Source organism: Dromiciops gliroides, chromosome 4, assembly GCF_019393635.1.
Source record: "Dromiciops gliroides isolate mDroGli1 chromosome 4, mDroGli1.pri, whole genome shotgun sequence".
Classification (NCBI taxonomy): Eukaryota; Metazoa; Chordata; class Mammalia; order Microbiotheria; family Microbiotheriidae; genus Dromiciops; species Dromiciops gliroides.
This window is the reverse complement of record NC_057864.1, coordinates 133252679-133270225: the sequence shown is the minus strand read 5'-3', so window position 1 is coordinate 133270225 and position 17547 is coordinate 133252679. Positions and strand designations below refer to the sequence as shown.

General features: G+C 39.4%; 1 protein-coding gene across 1 annotated transcript; it reads right to left on the bottom strand.

Annotated features, from left to right (window-relative positions):
* Nucleotides 1-6227: 6227 nt before the first annotated feature.
* On the bottom strand, nt 6228-17308 carry HNRNPU (heterogeneous nuclear ribonucleoprotein U). The gene is made up of 14 exons (XM_043963986.1): nt 16363-17308; nt 15127-15238; nt 14970-15043; nt 12794-12933; nt 12288-12387; nt 11833-11945; nt 11307-11570; nt 10443-10562; nt 10026-10154; nt 9603-9771; nt 9041-9295; nt 8385-8569; nt 7530-7604; nt 6228-7065 (listed from the first exon to the last, which is right to left on the bottom strand). Exons 1-14 carry the CDS (start codon nt 17090-17092, stop codon nt 7012-7014), a joined length of 2520 nt encoding a protein of 839 aa, XP_043819921.1. The 5' UTR covers nt 17093-17308; the 3' UTR covers nt 6228-7011.
* Between the last annotated feature and the right edge of the window lie 239 nt (nt 17309-17547).

The following is a 17547-nucleotide window of genomic DNA, read 5'->3' as shown; positions in this document are numbered from 1 at the left end:
AAAAAGGTTTGTCATTTTTAAAATGTCAATTACCTTATCTTGGAAGAAAGGCTGCTTCATCCAGGATTATGTGAAAGTTACATGTGGAATCAGCACTGAAAGCTTCTTACAAATTTTTCCAAAATAAAATTTAGTTGTGTTCCAACATTAGTAATACTTAAGATTTCAAAAGATCCATGATTTCCTCCTTGTGGATATTCCCTCTACCAAAGCATATTCAATGCTTCAGTAGATGGTGTTCATAAACTGTGGGCAAACTTCCGATGAGGAATCTCTCCATTTAGCTAAGCTGGTCCTCTTATAATAAAAGCTTTTTCCCTAGCTTGGTAGGGCCCGCCAGAGCATGCACCCTAGTGGCATAACTTTCAAGGACCCAACTTCATCTTCATGCCAGGATGAGGCTTCAGCATAAAACCTTATTGAAAAACTAAGAAGAGAAAGGCCTGGAATAAATGCATTTAGCCACTGTTTACAATTCAACTGATCTCATCATGGATTATTACCTCCCGTTACAGACCCCTTAAAACAGCCTAGCATCATCAATGCCTAATTGAACCTAAAATTGAACTTAAATTCTCATGGTCTTCATTAATTGCTATTACTGCCAAGTTTCTTTAATATATACTTATATAGGTAATTTTTAACCTAAATGTAGGGTTTTAACTCTATTCAATTGAAAGCCCTTAAGTACGGCACTATCATCATTTCAAAATCTTTTTCGTAAGACAAAGGAAAATAAAGAAACTAAAGTTAGAATTCTACTGCTAATCAAAGCAAACTTAAAGAGCTGCCTCTTCAAAATGTCTTCTAACAATTATCTTAGGGGGCTTCTAATTGCAGACAAAACATTTTGGTTATGTGAAGTGTACGATTCTGGATTGGATTTTTAGTTACCAAATGACTAAATAAAGTGATAAATGTACCTGAAATCCAGTATTCAATAGCATCTCTTCAGTTTCCTCATTCTTAAGTAGCTTATCTCTAAAAATCCCATTTCTATGTTTTTTGATACATCACTGCCACTTGATGGTTATATATACATGGGGTCTTTAGGTAGGTACCTTCCCCAAAAACTAAGCCCATTTGCCTGACATTTACTTTTTGATTTGTAAGAGCCAAGTTTTTTCAACTGTTGGCATAATGTTTGTAAACACTAAGACTTTTGCTTAGCTGTTGCTTCTTAGTTACCCGTTTTCTAATTAAGGTTTGTTGTTTTCAATTTTATTTGAAGCCAGTATATTTTACATAAATCCTGAAACAATTTAAAACTTAACATGGCTACAAGTCCATTTATAATTAAAAATTATCTCAACCAGTTAAGTCATCCAATCAAGCAGTGACTATTTCCTAATACATCTCTTTCCCAAACAATGCTGGTGTATCCTCCCTCCCACAACCCCCACATTTATCCCCCTCTGGGAAATGAGGTGTCCCACATAAATGCACTTTTCAGATAACTGATGCTTACCTCTTAAAGTGTCAAACCTTAAAAATGCTTTGATGAAAATTCCAAACATTACTTCCCTGTCCCATTTAACAGGGTATATTGAACATTTTAAGGTCTTGGCCCATTGTTATGACTTAAGCCATGATTTTTAAGTTTACTCAAAGGCTAATGAACTAAGTTTAAATGGCTGTTTACAGGCCTCTTGACATATTTCTCCCATTTTTTACTTAATCGTTCTTGTCTCTTCCTTTGATGTCAGTTGTTACTTCTCAGTGTAAGTTTCTACCATTCTTTCATATCTGAAAGACTTGAAATTTGCTAAAGAAAAGCAAAAGTTTGGAAAATTGTTAACCCTAATTTTATACCTGATTCTGTCAATAGACTTGGTTTCTTCCCTAGTACAAGTATAATGTACATTTGGTAATGACTTTGTGTCAGCTTCCCCCCCCCTTCTTTCTTGAGTTCCTAGCCATGTTCAAAAAGTTTGAGAGCCATATTAAGTAGGGTGTCACTATATATAGAATTCTATTACATGAAATTAAAGTGTTTAATGCCATAAAAATAACTGGATTCTGTTAAGTAAAACCAATTCAGGAGTAGCAATAGCTAGAACATGGTCCTATAGGCTAATTTTTGTACAGAAAACATTCCAAACCTAGATACTGGTTTTGCAAATGTGTCCCACTGACTATATGAAGGAATAGATGATTTAGTGCAAAACCCATCATGCCTCAAAACACTTGACACATGACAATAGTCACCTTTATTTAAAGAGTATTAAGTGCTTAACGACCCATTTCTTGAAATTCCTCTCTGCCTTTAAAAGACTAGATCTTAACTTAGCCTATTTTGGAAATAGAAGCACGGCAGATGTGTCCAGAAAAGTAGCTTAAGAAAATAAACCTTCATTTGGTCAAAGAGATCATAGGCAAAACTGTAAACACATCCAAACTTGAAGAATTAAGTTTTTTCCCCTGCCCACAACCCCACAAAATATAAAAATAAAAATTTAAACTATAATCTAAGTAAGGGTTTTAAGAATGGAACAGCAATTACATAATTTAATGAGGCCACAATTAACAAATTAAGCATTTCAGGATATGCTCATGGTGGGAAGACATTTTAAGTATACTAGTGTTTTTCTATTATTTTCTAAGCACTGATTTTATTGTATAGGTATGTGTATTGAAGGATTCTGGTTTTCATTATTGGTTCATGTACGTAAGAGCAAAATGAAAGTCAAATTTTCATGCTTTCTTCAAGTGTAGAAAGTACTTTAGGTTCCAGGCTGTAGACAAGTAGAATGGCTCAGGACTAAACTCAAAGGCCCCAAACCAAAAGCTATTCCTTGCTGAGTCATTAGCTCATTATGACCTTGGAAAGCACTCCCAACAGCAAACTGTTCCCCTTAATTATGTTTATTATACTGGGAAGAGAGTTTTTAAAAGGTGGGATTACATAGGCCTTAAAGAAATATCTTGATTTGGTGTTGAGCCAGATTCTACATGTTTTGAGGATGTGAAGTATATGGGTTCAGTTTCTATTTCTTTAAATATTTTTGTGAAAGTAAACATTTACACTATAAAAGAAATAGGAAGCCAGGAATTTAAGTGTTGTACCATTGAAGTTGTAATATCTGAAGTATTCAACCCATTATGCTCATCAATGCCCACCAACAGAAAGGTAGGAGGAATGAGTCACCTGTCCAAGATTTTGTGTTAGGGATTCAGAACCCTACAACAAATCTATATTGCCTCTGTAACAAGGTAATCACAACTTTGATATCTGAGCAGTGTGGCACTGTATTGGTAATGTATTGGATGTATTGGTACTTCATAAAGTCATTTAACCTCCATAGGCCTCTAAAAAGGGGGGGGGGGATGTAAATCAACTCTAAAGTTAGTACACTAAGACAGCTCATTTTAAAAGTTATTCTCAATTTTTAAGCAATGCAGCCTATTGGTAATTTAACTCTTGTTACAAATATTTATGCCTAACTAGGTATTTACTCTGCTGCTTTTGACCTGTTTTTCTATTGCCCAGTTTTCATTAATAACCAGAATTTTAAAAAATCTTTTCTGATAGTCAATTTAGTAACAAACTATATTTCACTTACAGTCACTTCAAACTATCCGGAATAGGAATTGTTCCCCAAAACCCATAATCAATAAAGATACCAGCATCCTCAAAAAATAAGGACTCCTGATACCTTTGCTAAATAAAACAAGCACAAAATATTACAAAGACCAACAACCACTTTCCACAAGGCTCGTACTTGCTTCGAACTAACCTCATATTCTGAACTTCAGGCAGGACCAACCAAACAATTCCAGGAAAATAAGCCTATGTGATTTATACAGACCTCCACATCTTCCTTGATTACTCAAGCCTTTCTGTCCAACCTTTAATGGTTATCTAAAAATAACCTCATTCATCTGAAATTCCTTTCTCCTAGCCATTCTTTTTTTAAAAAAAGTCACTAAGTTATGCTTTGGTTAAGTACTCTTTAACATACTTGAACATCAACTTGTTCCTGTGCTCTTTAAATTATAAATCATACACAACAGCTACTTGCCAAGGTCTGATCAATATTGAGCAAACCCAATGGAATCTTTCCAGATGCTGTTTCCTTAGGTACTGTGCTATATTGCTACCCTTCATCTTTTGTCATAGATGCTATCCCTTTTTAAACCCTGAATACAATTCTTAAACGTCAGTTCCTTAACTGTCAATTTAACCTCAAATCATTCAATCTTCAAATTGCTTCCAACCTACTTTATCAAAAATGCACTGCCATCTTTACTTCTCTTTGAAAATAATTAGTAACTAGACTGGTCAGTGTAGAGTAAAAATATTGTATTGGATTAATTCATCATAAAATCCTAAATTATTTTGATGCATTTTGTCCTTTATTGGGAGGAAGATGGGAAAAAGGAAAATCCATACTTTAACCTCATTCTTAGTCTTACTTTGGGTGAAATGTCTTATTATATTGGGGCAGCTAAGTGGTACAGGGGATATAGAGCACCAGCCCTGGAGTCAGGAATACCTGAGTTCAAATCCAGCCTCAGACACTTAACACTAGCTGTGTGACCCTGGGCAAGTCACTTAACCCCAATTGCCTCACTAAAAAAAAAAAGTATTATATGAATTCGTAACTCCTACCCAAGTAGTTTTCTTGTTGAAAAAGTCCCAGAGTTTTACATTTTTCTAGTTGGCAGCTGCCTGCTAAGCCCAATTTATGTATAGCATATTACCTAGTGCCAGACCATCAGACTTCTAGGTCAGAAGACCTTGTCCACTTCCTGGCTGTGTTATTTGGACAATTCCCTCTCTGAGCCAGATTCCTTAATGTTTGAGGATAATTCTACTACCTATTCTGAAGGGCTAATTACATGATAAATCAGAATGCATGGAAATCTGACTTGCATGATACTTCCTCTTTCTGAAAAGAAAATCAGATAGTAATGGGAGATATTCTGGTTGATATTGTGATGTCTTATAATTGTGATAAGCACTACTTAAATTTCCAAAATACCAAATCTTAGTTAAGACACCACACCTATAAAGTCTATGTGGCTGGGCTTTTTAAATAGTATTTAAAAGTGGGGAAAACACTAACAATTTAGCCCCCCCACCCCAAATTTATATAGTAAGTGAATAACAAACCAATTCCTCTCATCTTAGTAATAACCCACTATTTCAGTAGCTTATGTCCCTTACTACTGCCATTTTTCAATATTTGCTAGGGTCTTCTTTTAACTACAAAAGTTGATAGGACTGTTTTTGTTTCAACTAATTTTGAATAAACCCTAACAGTCACTTAACACAGAAATCTTCTAAAATGGGATTCCTGTCCTTGGAAAAAGCTTAAAATTTTATATAAAACAACTAACACAATAAAACTATTAATTAGAAAATCCATTAAAAGTAATGCTGATTAACAACCTAAACTGGGAAAGAAAAGCTTGAAGTCAAATTTTAGTTCTACAGTTTGACTCCTGTTTCCTCACTTCATAGTGAGAGTCCTTTAAAATTTGTGTTCTGTGCAAACCCAATAAAATTACAATTAGGGGATCTAATTATCACATAGCTATAATATTAAGTTAGCAGTGTTGTGTAGTAGTGAATCAATGATGACTGGCTCATATGATCAATAGCTTCTAAAAGCAATTGTTCCCATACAGCGGGTTACATGTACTATAAATACATTTGTGGACAGCAATTTTAACATCTTTTAATATGTAATGATAAAACAGTATTAACTTCTCCCAGCCAGTACCCTTTCCCCTCCTAACATTTTAAAGTCTTGGGGGCGGGGGGAAAATACAACTTTACATCAGTATTTCTAAATAAATCAGTTGCCAGTATACATTTAAGTTTTTAAAACCTAAATGTTCCAAGTGCAGAGAAATGAAGCTGTCCAGAAAGCACACACTTATAAATTCTCCCCCTCTGGAGAGATTTAAAGGGATTTTGAACCTTGATGGCGAGAATCCCAAACAAGAGTAAAATGAATTCATTTTATTGCAAACAAAACGTCTAAATTAATTTCTCCACCCACTTTCTTTAGAAAGAAAAAGAAATCAGCAGGCTAAGGAGATACCCATTCAAGAACTGACATGATTAAAAATTAGATATAAATGGGTGACTCACAATTTCATTAGCTTACAAAGATGGTGGAGTTAACTACTACAAGCACACTAGGTATACAGTATTTTGTGGGAGAAGGGGTATACAGACATAGCTAACTTCATATAGATCCCATTAGACAACTGGATTTACAACAAGTTTTGTTTAATAAGAAATGGGCAAAGCCAGCTTTCTTTTCAGAATCAAAATGCAGAACAAATGGAAAAAAATTATGGTGTTGTACCTTCACAAGTTTGAGCCTCCACAGATAATGCAACCGAATTTTACATTTTAAAGAGCCCTTCTACATACACTCCATCTTCCCTATTTGGCTCCAAGTTTTACCTTCAATTCCCCAGCTATGCCAATTCCATTGTCATAAAAACCCATCCCAGTTATTGCCAAGAACTACTGCTTAGTTTACCCCCTCCTCTACCCACCAAACTACAGAGAGGATGGAGTGTAATGTGAGCAGTACAAAGTCGTGAAATTCATGAGGACCACTAAAGCCCTTACATGAATCTGGTTGCTAACATTTCTATTGTATTGTGACAAATGACTCCCGACTGTTATTCTCGGTGAGAAATGGGGGGAGTAAATCTTAATAAAAGACACCAGGTACAAAGCAACATTTTACTTTTGTTGTGGTAAAAAAAAAAGTCACATTTTACAGATAAAATGTAGAACCCTGAAATACTGACACATTCTCTTATCGTGCACAATGCTGAGGTTCTCTTACGATTCACTTTAAAACTGCAATTAAAAATGTACAAAAAAGAAAAGAAAAAAATCAACCCACAAAGCTTCTAAAAAAGGAACCCGCAGGCACTTCCTCTTGTGGAATGTTTAAAAAGTTAGCCTACTAAAGAAAACAGTCGACTTCTTGTGAAGGTTTTGGAGAAATATGTATCAGTTCGTTTTTATTTGGGTATTCAATAATATCCTTGGTGATAATGCTGACTCCATGGCTTCTGACCCCAGAATTGCTGCAAGAGAAAATTTGTTTTTTTTAAAGAAAAAACACATCAATAAGCCACTCAAGTTGCTTTTAGGATATGACATTGAATCTAACGCAGAGCAAAATGTGTCTGCTAGAACAGATTAGACCTGTCTTACCTCTGATTTCATTTAAACACCATATTTAATTATAGCATTAATATCCCCAAATGATCAACACATTATAAAAGGGCACACCAGGACCTGGTTAGCTAAAACTAAATAACATATATTAAATAGCAATTTGTTAACTATCAAATTAGGCTAGTTTTGTTGTACCTGGAGATGAATTTTGGGCAGGAAGAACTTCCACAAACGCTGGCTAGTGCCAGTTTGGGACTTCACCATTGCATTTTAACATTTTGGTAACCAGTGGAAGAGTTTTCAGGACTGATTCTCGTTCCAACTCAAGATACAAATAAATTTGAAGTGGAAAGTGCATAAAATTACTTACACCCTGCTGCCACTGGTTGTAGCCCTGAGATTGATTTTTGTAGCCACGATTGTTTCCTCGGCCTCTGAAGTTGTTCTAGAGGGGCAAAAAAAATTAATCTAAGTACTGCTAACAAATACATTATTTGTCCTTGTACAACACGTTCCATTCTCTAAAATAGGTGATGGAGGGGCAGCTAGGTGGCGCAGTGGATAGAGCACCAGCCCTGGAGTCAGGAGTACCTGAGTTCAAATCCGGCCTCAGACACTTAACATTTACTAGCTATGTGACCCTGGGCAAGTCACTTAACCCCAATTGCCTCACTAAAAAAAAAAACAAAAAAAAACATAAAATAGGTGATGGAGGTCACAAAATATTAAAAACTAATTCTACCAACATCTTAACTTGAAGATGATGTGGATGGGGGTGGGGGGGAACCACCACAGATTAGAAACAGGTCACCTAAACAGTACTCCTTTATCAAGGGCTCCTCCTACTGCGATCTCAAATGATTTATCACTAATTTGGCAACCTGACACCTTTTAAAGTGCCTTTGTCACCTAAAATTTTCAGCCAACTTTATCTTATGGAGCTCTTAAATTCTCAAAATTAAATTCCTTTAAAGGGTAAGCATCTTCATATTCTGAAGAATCCAAGCAAATGTAACATGTTTATATGAATGTTGGGTTACTGGGTTTCTTAAAAACAAAAAAGTTTAGGACACCTGTACCAACAGAAACAAATCTCAAATAAAGTACTTTCAACCTTTATTGGTCTACAATTAATTTTAAAGCTCAACTATCCTATAAAATAGAACCCATACCACAATTTATTCAGAAAGCCAGTGTAATACCTCTAGATATTAGGAAAGATTACCTGGTTGTAGTTTCCCCTGTTGGGCATTCCACCTCTGTTGTAGTTGCCTCTGTTTGAATAACCACCTCTGCTGGGAAAAACAGGGCCACGAGGGTATGGATAACCAATTCCTCCACTTCCTCCTCCACCGCCACCACGCTGTGGCATATTTCCCCTCCTATTGTAACCACCACGATTTCCAGGAGCTGAAAGGAAAGGAAATTTTAACATCTTTGTAAATCCACACAGAGCAAACTAAATATTTAACACAATTTAAATGGAACTCAATCATATTTTTGAAATGGGTTACGTTACAGACTAAGGTTTAAATTAAAATACGCTTATTAAGACTACCATATGCTTTCATATTTAGTCAAATTTCAAGTTTAATGTCAAATCACAAATGGCTGGATTGGGTTAATAGCAGGTTCTAATAATTCCCAATACTAAGTAAGCTGAGACAAAATTTCAAAGTATAATGACTACTAAAAATACTTAAGCTGTATTAAATAGATTCAAAGATTAATGCGTTATCCTTTTTTGCTCTACTTTATAGACAAAATTATTTGGTGTTTAGGTTCAGATGAAAATGCAAGTATTTATATTTCAATTCAATTACTGAATCATTTCATTTAGCCCAATTTAGAAATGCTGTAGGAAACAACTAAAAAACTTACCACCTCCTCTAAAGTTTCCACCACGCATGTTAAATCCTCCACGACCTCTATGACCACCTCCTCTATTAAACTGGTTTTTGCCACTCTTATTCTTATTGCTCTTCTTTGAGCCAGTATTCTGTTTCTTTTCTGGAGGAAGAGATTTTTTACTTTCTTCCTTATATTGCTCCAAAAGCTTTTGGGCTTCTTCTTTCTGCAGCTCTACATAGGTTATCTCATCAAAACACTCAGCTACCTCTGGCAGTGTAAAGTTCCCTATAAGTGAAGAAAATAAACAGTATTAAACATTCAAAAATATTTTAAGCTTTAACCAGAAATTGCTATATTCTCTTAATTCGTGTGGTTTTATCCTTTAATTTTTTGGCTAAATAAAAATCTTTCCAGGTTAAGAAAAAATTACAAAGCTAAATGGACGAAGTAATGATACCAGAATTTATAACAGGAGTCAATACATTATTAACAGAAAATGTGTTCTGGTTTTGAGGATTACAAAAGAACTTCTTGTAAAGGCCTAAGCATCTAAACAATTGCCTTTAGAAGGTATCAAAACAAAATTTCATGCCTTTCATTTTGAGAACTGCATGTTCTGGAAGATCCTTCCCTTCCACCTCTGCCTTCTTTTGTGTTCTTTGCTTGTAGTCTTCATCTTTTGGGCAAACTACCACAGCTTTACGCTGAAAGCCTGCAAACAGGCACATTTTTCTCCTCTGGGCAGCTGCAGACACATTTGTCTGAAAAAAAGGTTATGTAACAATAAATTTGACAGCAATTGTCAGCTGCAAAGAGAAAATTCATCCATTTGTTGTGAACATCTACCAGTGTTTATGAGGCAATAGTACATAGCTATGTGCCAAGTGCCATACTAAGACTAAAATAACTCTCACCAAAACATTATGGAAAGAGTATGCCCAATTCTTTGAACATTCTAGGTTAGACTTCTTAAATAACCTATGTGAAAAACCCCAAACTTAAAGCCACAGCATACCTGATCCAGAATAAAGTTCCGCTTCTTACGAGCTGCTATCTCAATGAATTTTCCAAGACACTGTGGAGCTCTCTGCAACAGTGTGTTCAATTTTCCAGTATCAGCCATCTGTCTCTTAAAGCCTGCCACCTATTAAGGAGACATTCTCTTAAGTTTGACATAAATACCCACAATTATTAAACTGACTTAAGTTTTAAATTAATACAAGCATCAACTCCATCTCTTAAGGTACTTGCCCTTTAAAAGACCTACACAAAACAGTGTCGACTATTCAACTTAGAACTGAACTCCAAATAGCGCAATTAAGATAATGAAGTCTATTTTAAGCAACAAATTTCATATTGTTAATCAGGACAAAAAAGTCAATGATTTCAAATTAACAGGTTAGACTTCCTGAATTATAGATAAATTACTTACCATCATTTTATCCATTATAGTGTTTGTTCCAAGAATGTTGTATTTACCAGGATTTTCTGCTGCATGCTTAGTAACCCAGGTGGTTTTTCCAGCTCCTGGCAAGCCAATCATCATCACAACCTGCAATCAAAAGACAACAAAAACATGCTATTTTGCTGGTCCAAGCATACCCAAAAGGCTAGGCTGACCTTTTAAAATTAAGCTTTCAAGAAATTAAAATGCTATATTCCCTACTCCAAAATATAAATAAACATATGACAAAGGGAATTGTATGTATTACTCTATCGCCAGTACTATACAGAAGACTTTCACTATTTTTGTTGTTCATGGGACCACTTTTATGAAAAAGGGAAGTGTATTAAAAAAATTCCATCTAATTCCTAACATTTTGTCAGTAGGCTGCCATGGAAAAACTGTTGTACTGTTTAACCCTTCATCAAGAACTCTGACATTAACAGTCATTAACTTTGACCAATTCATTTAGCCTCAGTTTCCTCATCTATAAAAGGGTAAGAGTTTTAACACTTGTCACAACTTTATAATGTTAGCATCTGGACCTAAGCAAGATATATCGATCTGTTTTATATGACTAGGCTTTCCAACATACAAATATCAGATATTTAAATGCAAAGAGGAAAGAATCGACTGTGCCAGAAATACCCCTCTGCACTTAAAACACAAATAACACTAAATATTTATACCATCTAAATGAAGATAGAGTAGGAGAAATTAGCAATCGCTGCACTTAGAAGTAAATTTTCAGATTCAGATTAACCTGCTAGTTCCAAAACTTTGCTGAGCAATATAGAATTGCCAGACAGTCAACCTCAAAGGGACTTAAGCAGACAAAAGACTGCCACTCACTTCACAATCTTTCTTCTCATCTGGTCCTTTTGGCCCTCTAACTCGATCATCTAAGGAGACATTCTGAATGAAAGTATATTCTTCAGGTATTGGGAAATATGGCTCTTCCTTCTGACCAAAATTAAATTCAACTGCACAGTTATGGCAGAGAACATGAGGGAAAAGAGGTCGTTCAGCCAGAACCTCCTTGTTAATTTTGAAAGCAACACCAAGATCTTGTCCATTCTTTGCATAGGAAAGCTCCACTTCTTCACCTTCAAAATTCTGTCAAAAGATTAATATTTCAGTAACAAGTCTTTGATATATTCCACAATCCAGTCAAATTTCAGAAGTAAACTTTTAAGAATCAGTAGTTTATATGCCCATGTTTTATTTTGATGACTTTCTGAACAGTTGCAAACTGCTAAAAACCAATGGCTTCTCTTATTCCCCAGAAAGAACACTCACACTCTCTGAGCAGTTTTCTAATCTAATTCTAATGGTATATTTAAGAACACATCTAAAATTGTGTTTAGTTAAAACTTACAGCAAAACATGAAATCACATCATTTTCATCAAACTTGTCCCCATAGTCTTCAGTCTCACAGTTGCATGTTTTTATTCCTTTTAGAGAATACCCATAAGAGAATTCTTCTTCACCTAAAAAAGTGGAAAACTTATTTAGTCTGCAGTTGTTAGAATTATTACAAATCCAATATGAACTCTTATTTTGATTCAGATGGCACTTTCCCTTTGGGAGGCTGGGGATAAAGAAAATTTAAAAATCAAGGCTTGTATACTACATAGCCCTGCTTTCTCATCAATTCTGGGTACTTGGTAACTGATTATTCTCTATGTGGAAATTTCCTGAAAGCAGACATAAAACTTAGTAAATAGGAATCTAGCCTTATTATTATGAATTAAAATTTTAACTATAAACTTAAGCTAACTTGCGGTGAGACATATATATATTTTATACACAATGCACACAGATGGTCTTACCAAGTAACATCCCACTGGTTGTAAGTGACCAGCCAATCCGGACTTCATGTATGTCAATATCTTTTGTATACAAATGCCTCACTGGGATCTTTTCTGTGACCTAAAGGGGAGATAAATCACCAAATCTGTATATAGACTAGGAAAGAGAAATCGAGGTCTATTTTGATATTGACTGCTGCTATGATGGAGAGACTCTTCCTAACCTTTTTGCAACTGGCAATTTTGGACTTATTCATGCAATGTGGCTCTCATGTTTTAACATAAGCTTTCAACTGAAATATTTTGTTCCCCATTCCTACTGTAAAAATAAAAACTAAGTGTGATCCAATTCTAGTCCAATCCCACAAGATTTCTCCCCCAAATTTGTGTTACACATAATGATTTTATAACTTCCTTTGCAGCCCATAGAAAAAAAATCAATGTTTAGGGTTTTACTTGAATTAAAAATAATTGCCAAAGATTAAAGATTGCAACAAGGACTCCTTTTTTACAAAATTTGGTTTTACCTTCATCTCAAAGCAAACTTTCCCTTTTGAAACTCCATAAGAAGCTCTTCCTCCAGCCCAAAGAAAAGCAAAACTCTCCATAGTAAGTGAAGAAGCACTGAGACGGTCTCTTGAGATTTTAAAATGTAGATCACAATTATCTGTAAGCATAACAAATATCTATTATTTTCTTTTGCCCTGACTTTTAAGTATAAGGACCATATAAACAAAACCCCCAAAGTATTACAACTTTCTTGATGCTTCATAAATACTTTAAATTGGGATGAATCCATTACCCTATCTGAACTATTCAGAGATAAATAAAAACCCCACTCCCGCCAAAAATCTCTTGTGCCAAATTCTAAACTGGAAGGCGGCAAATCAGACAAAAAAATAAAAGATAAATCTCCATGGTTTTATATATGTACACTTTAAAAAAAAAAACCACTTAAGACAGGTAATGAAGACAATGTGATGTTCATACATACCTGCTCTGCTCTTTACCTTGATTTAGAGCCAAGCAGCAGAGGATAGCAGGAAATCACAAAGTGAAGCATGCCAGAATCAGGTAGCATTTACCAGTGCCACAACACAATTCAAGGTAGGGAGGCCATGACCAACTGGTTAAATAGGGTGTGAGTTGTGGGTCTCAGCCCTTTGTAAATATTAACGACTACCTCAGGGCCCAACATTCTAAGTTTTCTTCAAAGACTTATGAATTAAATCTCAATATTGTCATGATAATATTTATAGAAAGTCACTAAGCACCTTCCCCTCAAGATCATAATAAGGACATAGCTACTTCTCCATCATTCAGGACCATTGCTCCATGCATAATTGGGTGTGTGGGGGCTACTTACTGCTTATTAGCATGTTTTGATGTGTCAGAATAGGTAAATTCCTTTCAAGGTAAAGAAAACTCAAGTTGTTGGATAAAATAATGGATTAGAAGTCTCTTTAGATTGTTTACCCATGGTATTCCTATACCCTTTTATACCAAAGATGGAATATTGCTGCGCCAACTAGCCTGGCTGACCTGAACTTTTTTCCTCTTTACAAAATGGAGGCATAATGAACAAAATTAATAAGATCTTGGTAATTCTATCCTCTTACATTAAAAGAAAAACTAATTTACACTACAGTTTTCTAATGATCACTATTTCCACTATGTATATTACTTTGGGCCCAATATTTAAAGAAACCGAAACCTGAATACTGACAGCTTTAAAATGGAAGACTCTCATTGGTACTGTTGTTCTACCCACCCACCTTAAGTCCCAATTCCTTTTCACTGTTTCCACTAAAAATTCCCATTTGGGGGAGTTAAAACAATCCCAAGTTTTAAAAATATTTGCAGAACACAACTTTACCTGCCTGAATACCAATTCCTATTTCTACCCTTTCTTCCAAATAAACCACCTATATTAGCAAATGTTGACCAAATAATGACACACAACCACTAAAATTAACTTAACAGACAGCCAAGGCCCACTTATAGGTTTGCAATGCTTCCACGTAATGAATTACAACCCATCTGGGTAAAAGTAGCAGCATTACAGTGCTGCCCTTGATACCATTCGCTGGTGAAGAAAGCTAGTGGCCCAGAGATAGCCACTGCTGCTGCCCCAGGTCTTTGGAAGACACCAACTTATGTTAAAGCAGCAGCTACTGAACTGCAATTGAGAACAAAACAGCAGTTATTGAAAAAGTAATGTTACAGTTTAATTGTTAGAAAAAGGGAATATACTTGTGAACTAAATGAAAAGTCATTAGTAAAGATAAATCTGGTAACTCCCAGTACCAAAAAATTCAAACAATGGAGGTCCTAAAAGCACTAAATGAAATTTTAAGAGTTTACAATAAATACTAGTCCCAATAGGTCAATTGTTAATTTCCCACCAGATACTTATTACATTTTCTTATAAACCTCACAGACAAAATGAGAATATATTTACAAATTACCTTTTCTATTCAAAAGTTAATCACCTAAATATTCCATGCTTCAAGAGAGAAAAAAAAAAGCATCAAGTTGCTATGGAGTTTCCAGACCAAAACATGACTAAATTTTAAAATACCATTTTACTTATGCCTTACCACTTTTTCAAGCAAATTTTTCACAAATTCAAATTTCCTAAAAAAATAGTAAATTTTTGGTTCTATGCAACAAAATTAAGAAGATTGGAGGATATCCACTTACAAGTATCAAGACAAACCACTGTGTCATCAAAGTGTTCATCTTCCTCTTCAACCGGTGGCTGAGGAGATTTAGCTCTGAAAAAAGAGAATATCTCCGATATAGCTTTCTCATTATTTGTAAATCATTTGTTCCGTGAAGATCAGATAAACTTCCCTACCTGCTATACTTGTTTTCTTCAATGTACTCAAAATAGCCCCGGCCATGATCTTCACGAGGTCTTTTAACACCTCTCTTTTTGTCTCCACCTTTCTGTTCTGTTTTGCCATCTCCTACAAAGATTAGGACATCTTTTTTAAATTAAAGAAACAAAACCCCCGCTGACCCCAAGAAGAGCCTATTCCGTTTGTAATACGGACAGCTTAAAAAGCTTGCCGCGTTAACCTGCCATTTTTTCCGGTTTCAATAATCCCTTAATTGGCCAACCATTTACGAACTGAAGGAGCAGTCGGGTTGGAGCAGGATTGTAGTTCGTGACGCAGCGGAGAGATAGCGCAAATCTCCCCGGCTACTCGATGATTCCAGCGAGCGCCACAGAGAATAGCGCGGAATAAGCAGAGCCCACGTGTATCCCAATGAGAGCACAGAGAAGAGAGGAGGAGGAGGAGGGGCTCCGAGCTTTTTCTCTCTCCCCTCCCCCCACTCCGGCTGGGCCCGCGCTCCCCGCGGCCGCATTGTACGGATCCTCGTTCTAACTCTCCCCCCTACCCCACCCCACCCCTGCCCCCTCCCCGCCGGGACCGCCAACCGGAAGTGACGTCACGGCAGAGCCCCTGCGTTCCTTGCACAATACGGCGGCAACGTGAGAGCTCGAGCCGCCACCGCGCGCCCGCCCCGGGACCTCGATCTCCACCCCCCCTCCCATCGTCCTCCCTTTTCCCTCCCCTCCCCCCAGTGCGGAGACATGTGCCCGCACCGCGCGCACGCAGCAGCGCCGAGGACAGGGGGGCCTTCTCCCGCCGCCAGCGGCCGCTCCTCCCCCTCCAGCGGCAGCTGCAGCTCCCCCTGGCTCTCGAGCCAGATAATGGTGGCGCCGCCGTCACACATACACACTAACACACCGCCCAAGACCTCACGGCTAATCTGGGATTCCCCCGCAACCGCCCCCCCCTTTCCCCTCCCCCAACCGCAGCCCCGGACACCGGGAAAAGCAGAGGCGCCTCCGCCCTTTCCTCGCCCGCCGACCGTACCTACGGCCCTGGCCCTGGCCCAGCCGCTTCCCCACCCCCCCCACCGCCATCCGGGGGGGGAGGGGGGGGAGACCGGGTGGCGGCCCCGGGGCACGGTCCCCACCCCGCCCCGGGCCTCCCCCCCACCCCGGGCCCGCGGTCCTAGTGCTCTTCCCCCACCACCACCCCCCCCCCCCCGTTCTCCCAATTCCCCAAACGCCACTCACCCGCCGCCGGAGCCCCGGGGCGGCCGCCGCCGCCGCCTTCCGCCTTCTTCTTGCCTCCCGCCTGCTGCTGGGCCTGCTTCGCTGCCGAAGGAGGCGCCACCGTCACGGCTAATAGTGAGGTGGGGCTGCCGCTCTTGCCCGCGGCCTCCTTGGCCGCTCCGCTCTGCTGCTGGGGCTGCTGCGGCTGCGGCGTAGTCGGCGGTTGAGCCTGCTGCTCCCCGTGTCCGTTCTCGTCCCCCGCGCCCGCTTCCTCCTCCTCGTCCCCGAGCTCGTCTTCCCCTTCCTGGAAGCCCTGGTCGTCGCCGTTTTCGTCCTCCGAGGAGCCGCCCGCCTCCTCCTCCTCCTCCATCGGGCCTGAATCTGCCGCCCCCGCGGCCCCGTTTTCTTCCCCTAGCTCCATCTGGTCGCCATCCAGGGCCGCGATTCCTTCCTCCTCCTCCTCTTCCTCCTCCTCCTCCTCCTCGTCGGCCGTGGTCGCGGCCTCCTGCTCGAGGCCTGCTCCCGAGGGCTGCGAGTGCGAGCGCCCGGCGGAATCCCCGCCCAGGTCCAGGCTGCCGTTCCCGGGCTCCAAGGTGGGGCGGCCTCCGGAGGCCTCTTCGTCGTCTAGCGCGGCCTGGAGCCGTTCCATGAGCTCGGCCTTGAGGCCCTTGTCAGAGAGGCGCCGCTTCTTGAGCTCCTCCTTTAGCTCCGACACCTTCAGCTTCTTCACGTTCACTGGCGAAGAACTCATCGTGAGGGCCCCAATTCACCGCTCGGCGCTGACTGCGACTCGGCTCCGCTCACACGGCCACTGGCGGCGGCTGCTGCGGCTGCTCCTCGGCCCCGGGCGGCGGCTGCGGCTGCGGCTGGAGGGGGGTTCGTGCTGCAGAGCGGACCCGCCTGGAGTCGAACGGCGCCAATTCCTTTCACCGAGTTCGCGAGGGAGACGCGGAGACTCGCCTGGCGCGAGCGAGCACGCAACGTCCTCTCGTCGGGGCGGCGTCGCGCACGTAATATACCCGCCCCTCCTCCTCCCTACGGTAGTTGCTGCGCAGTGGAAAAGCCCGCGCGGCGCGCTGCTGCTGCTGCGGAGGGGGCTGGCTCAGCCCTCCTCCTGCCTCATTACCGTAGTTATCCCCCACACTACCTTTCGGGAGCCGAGCGCCAAAGGCCAGGGTGCCCTTCCTAGCGGGACTAGGCAAATGG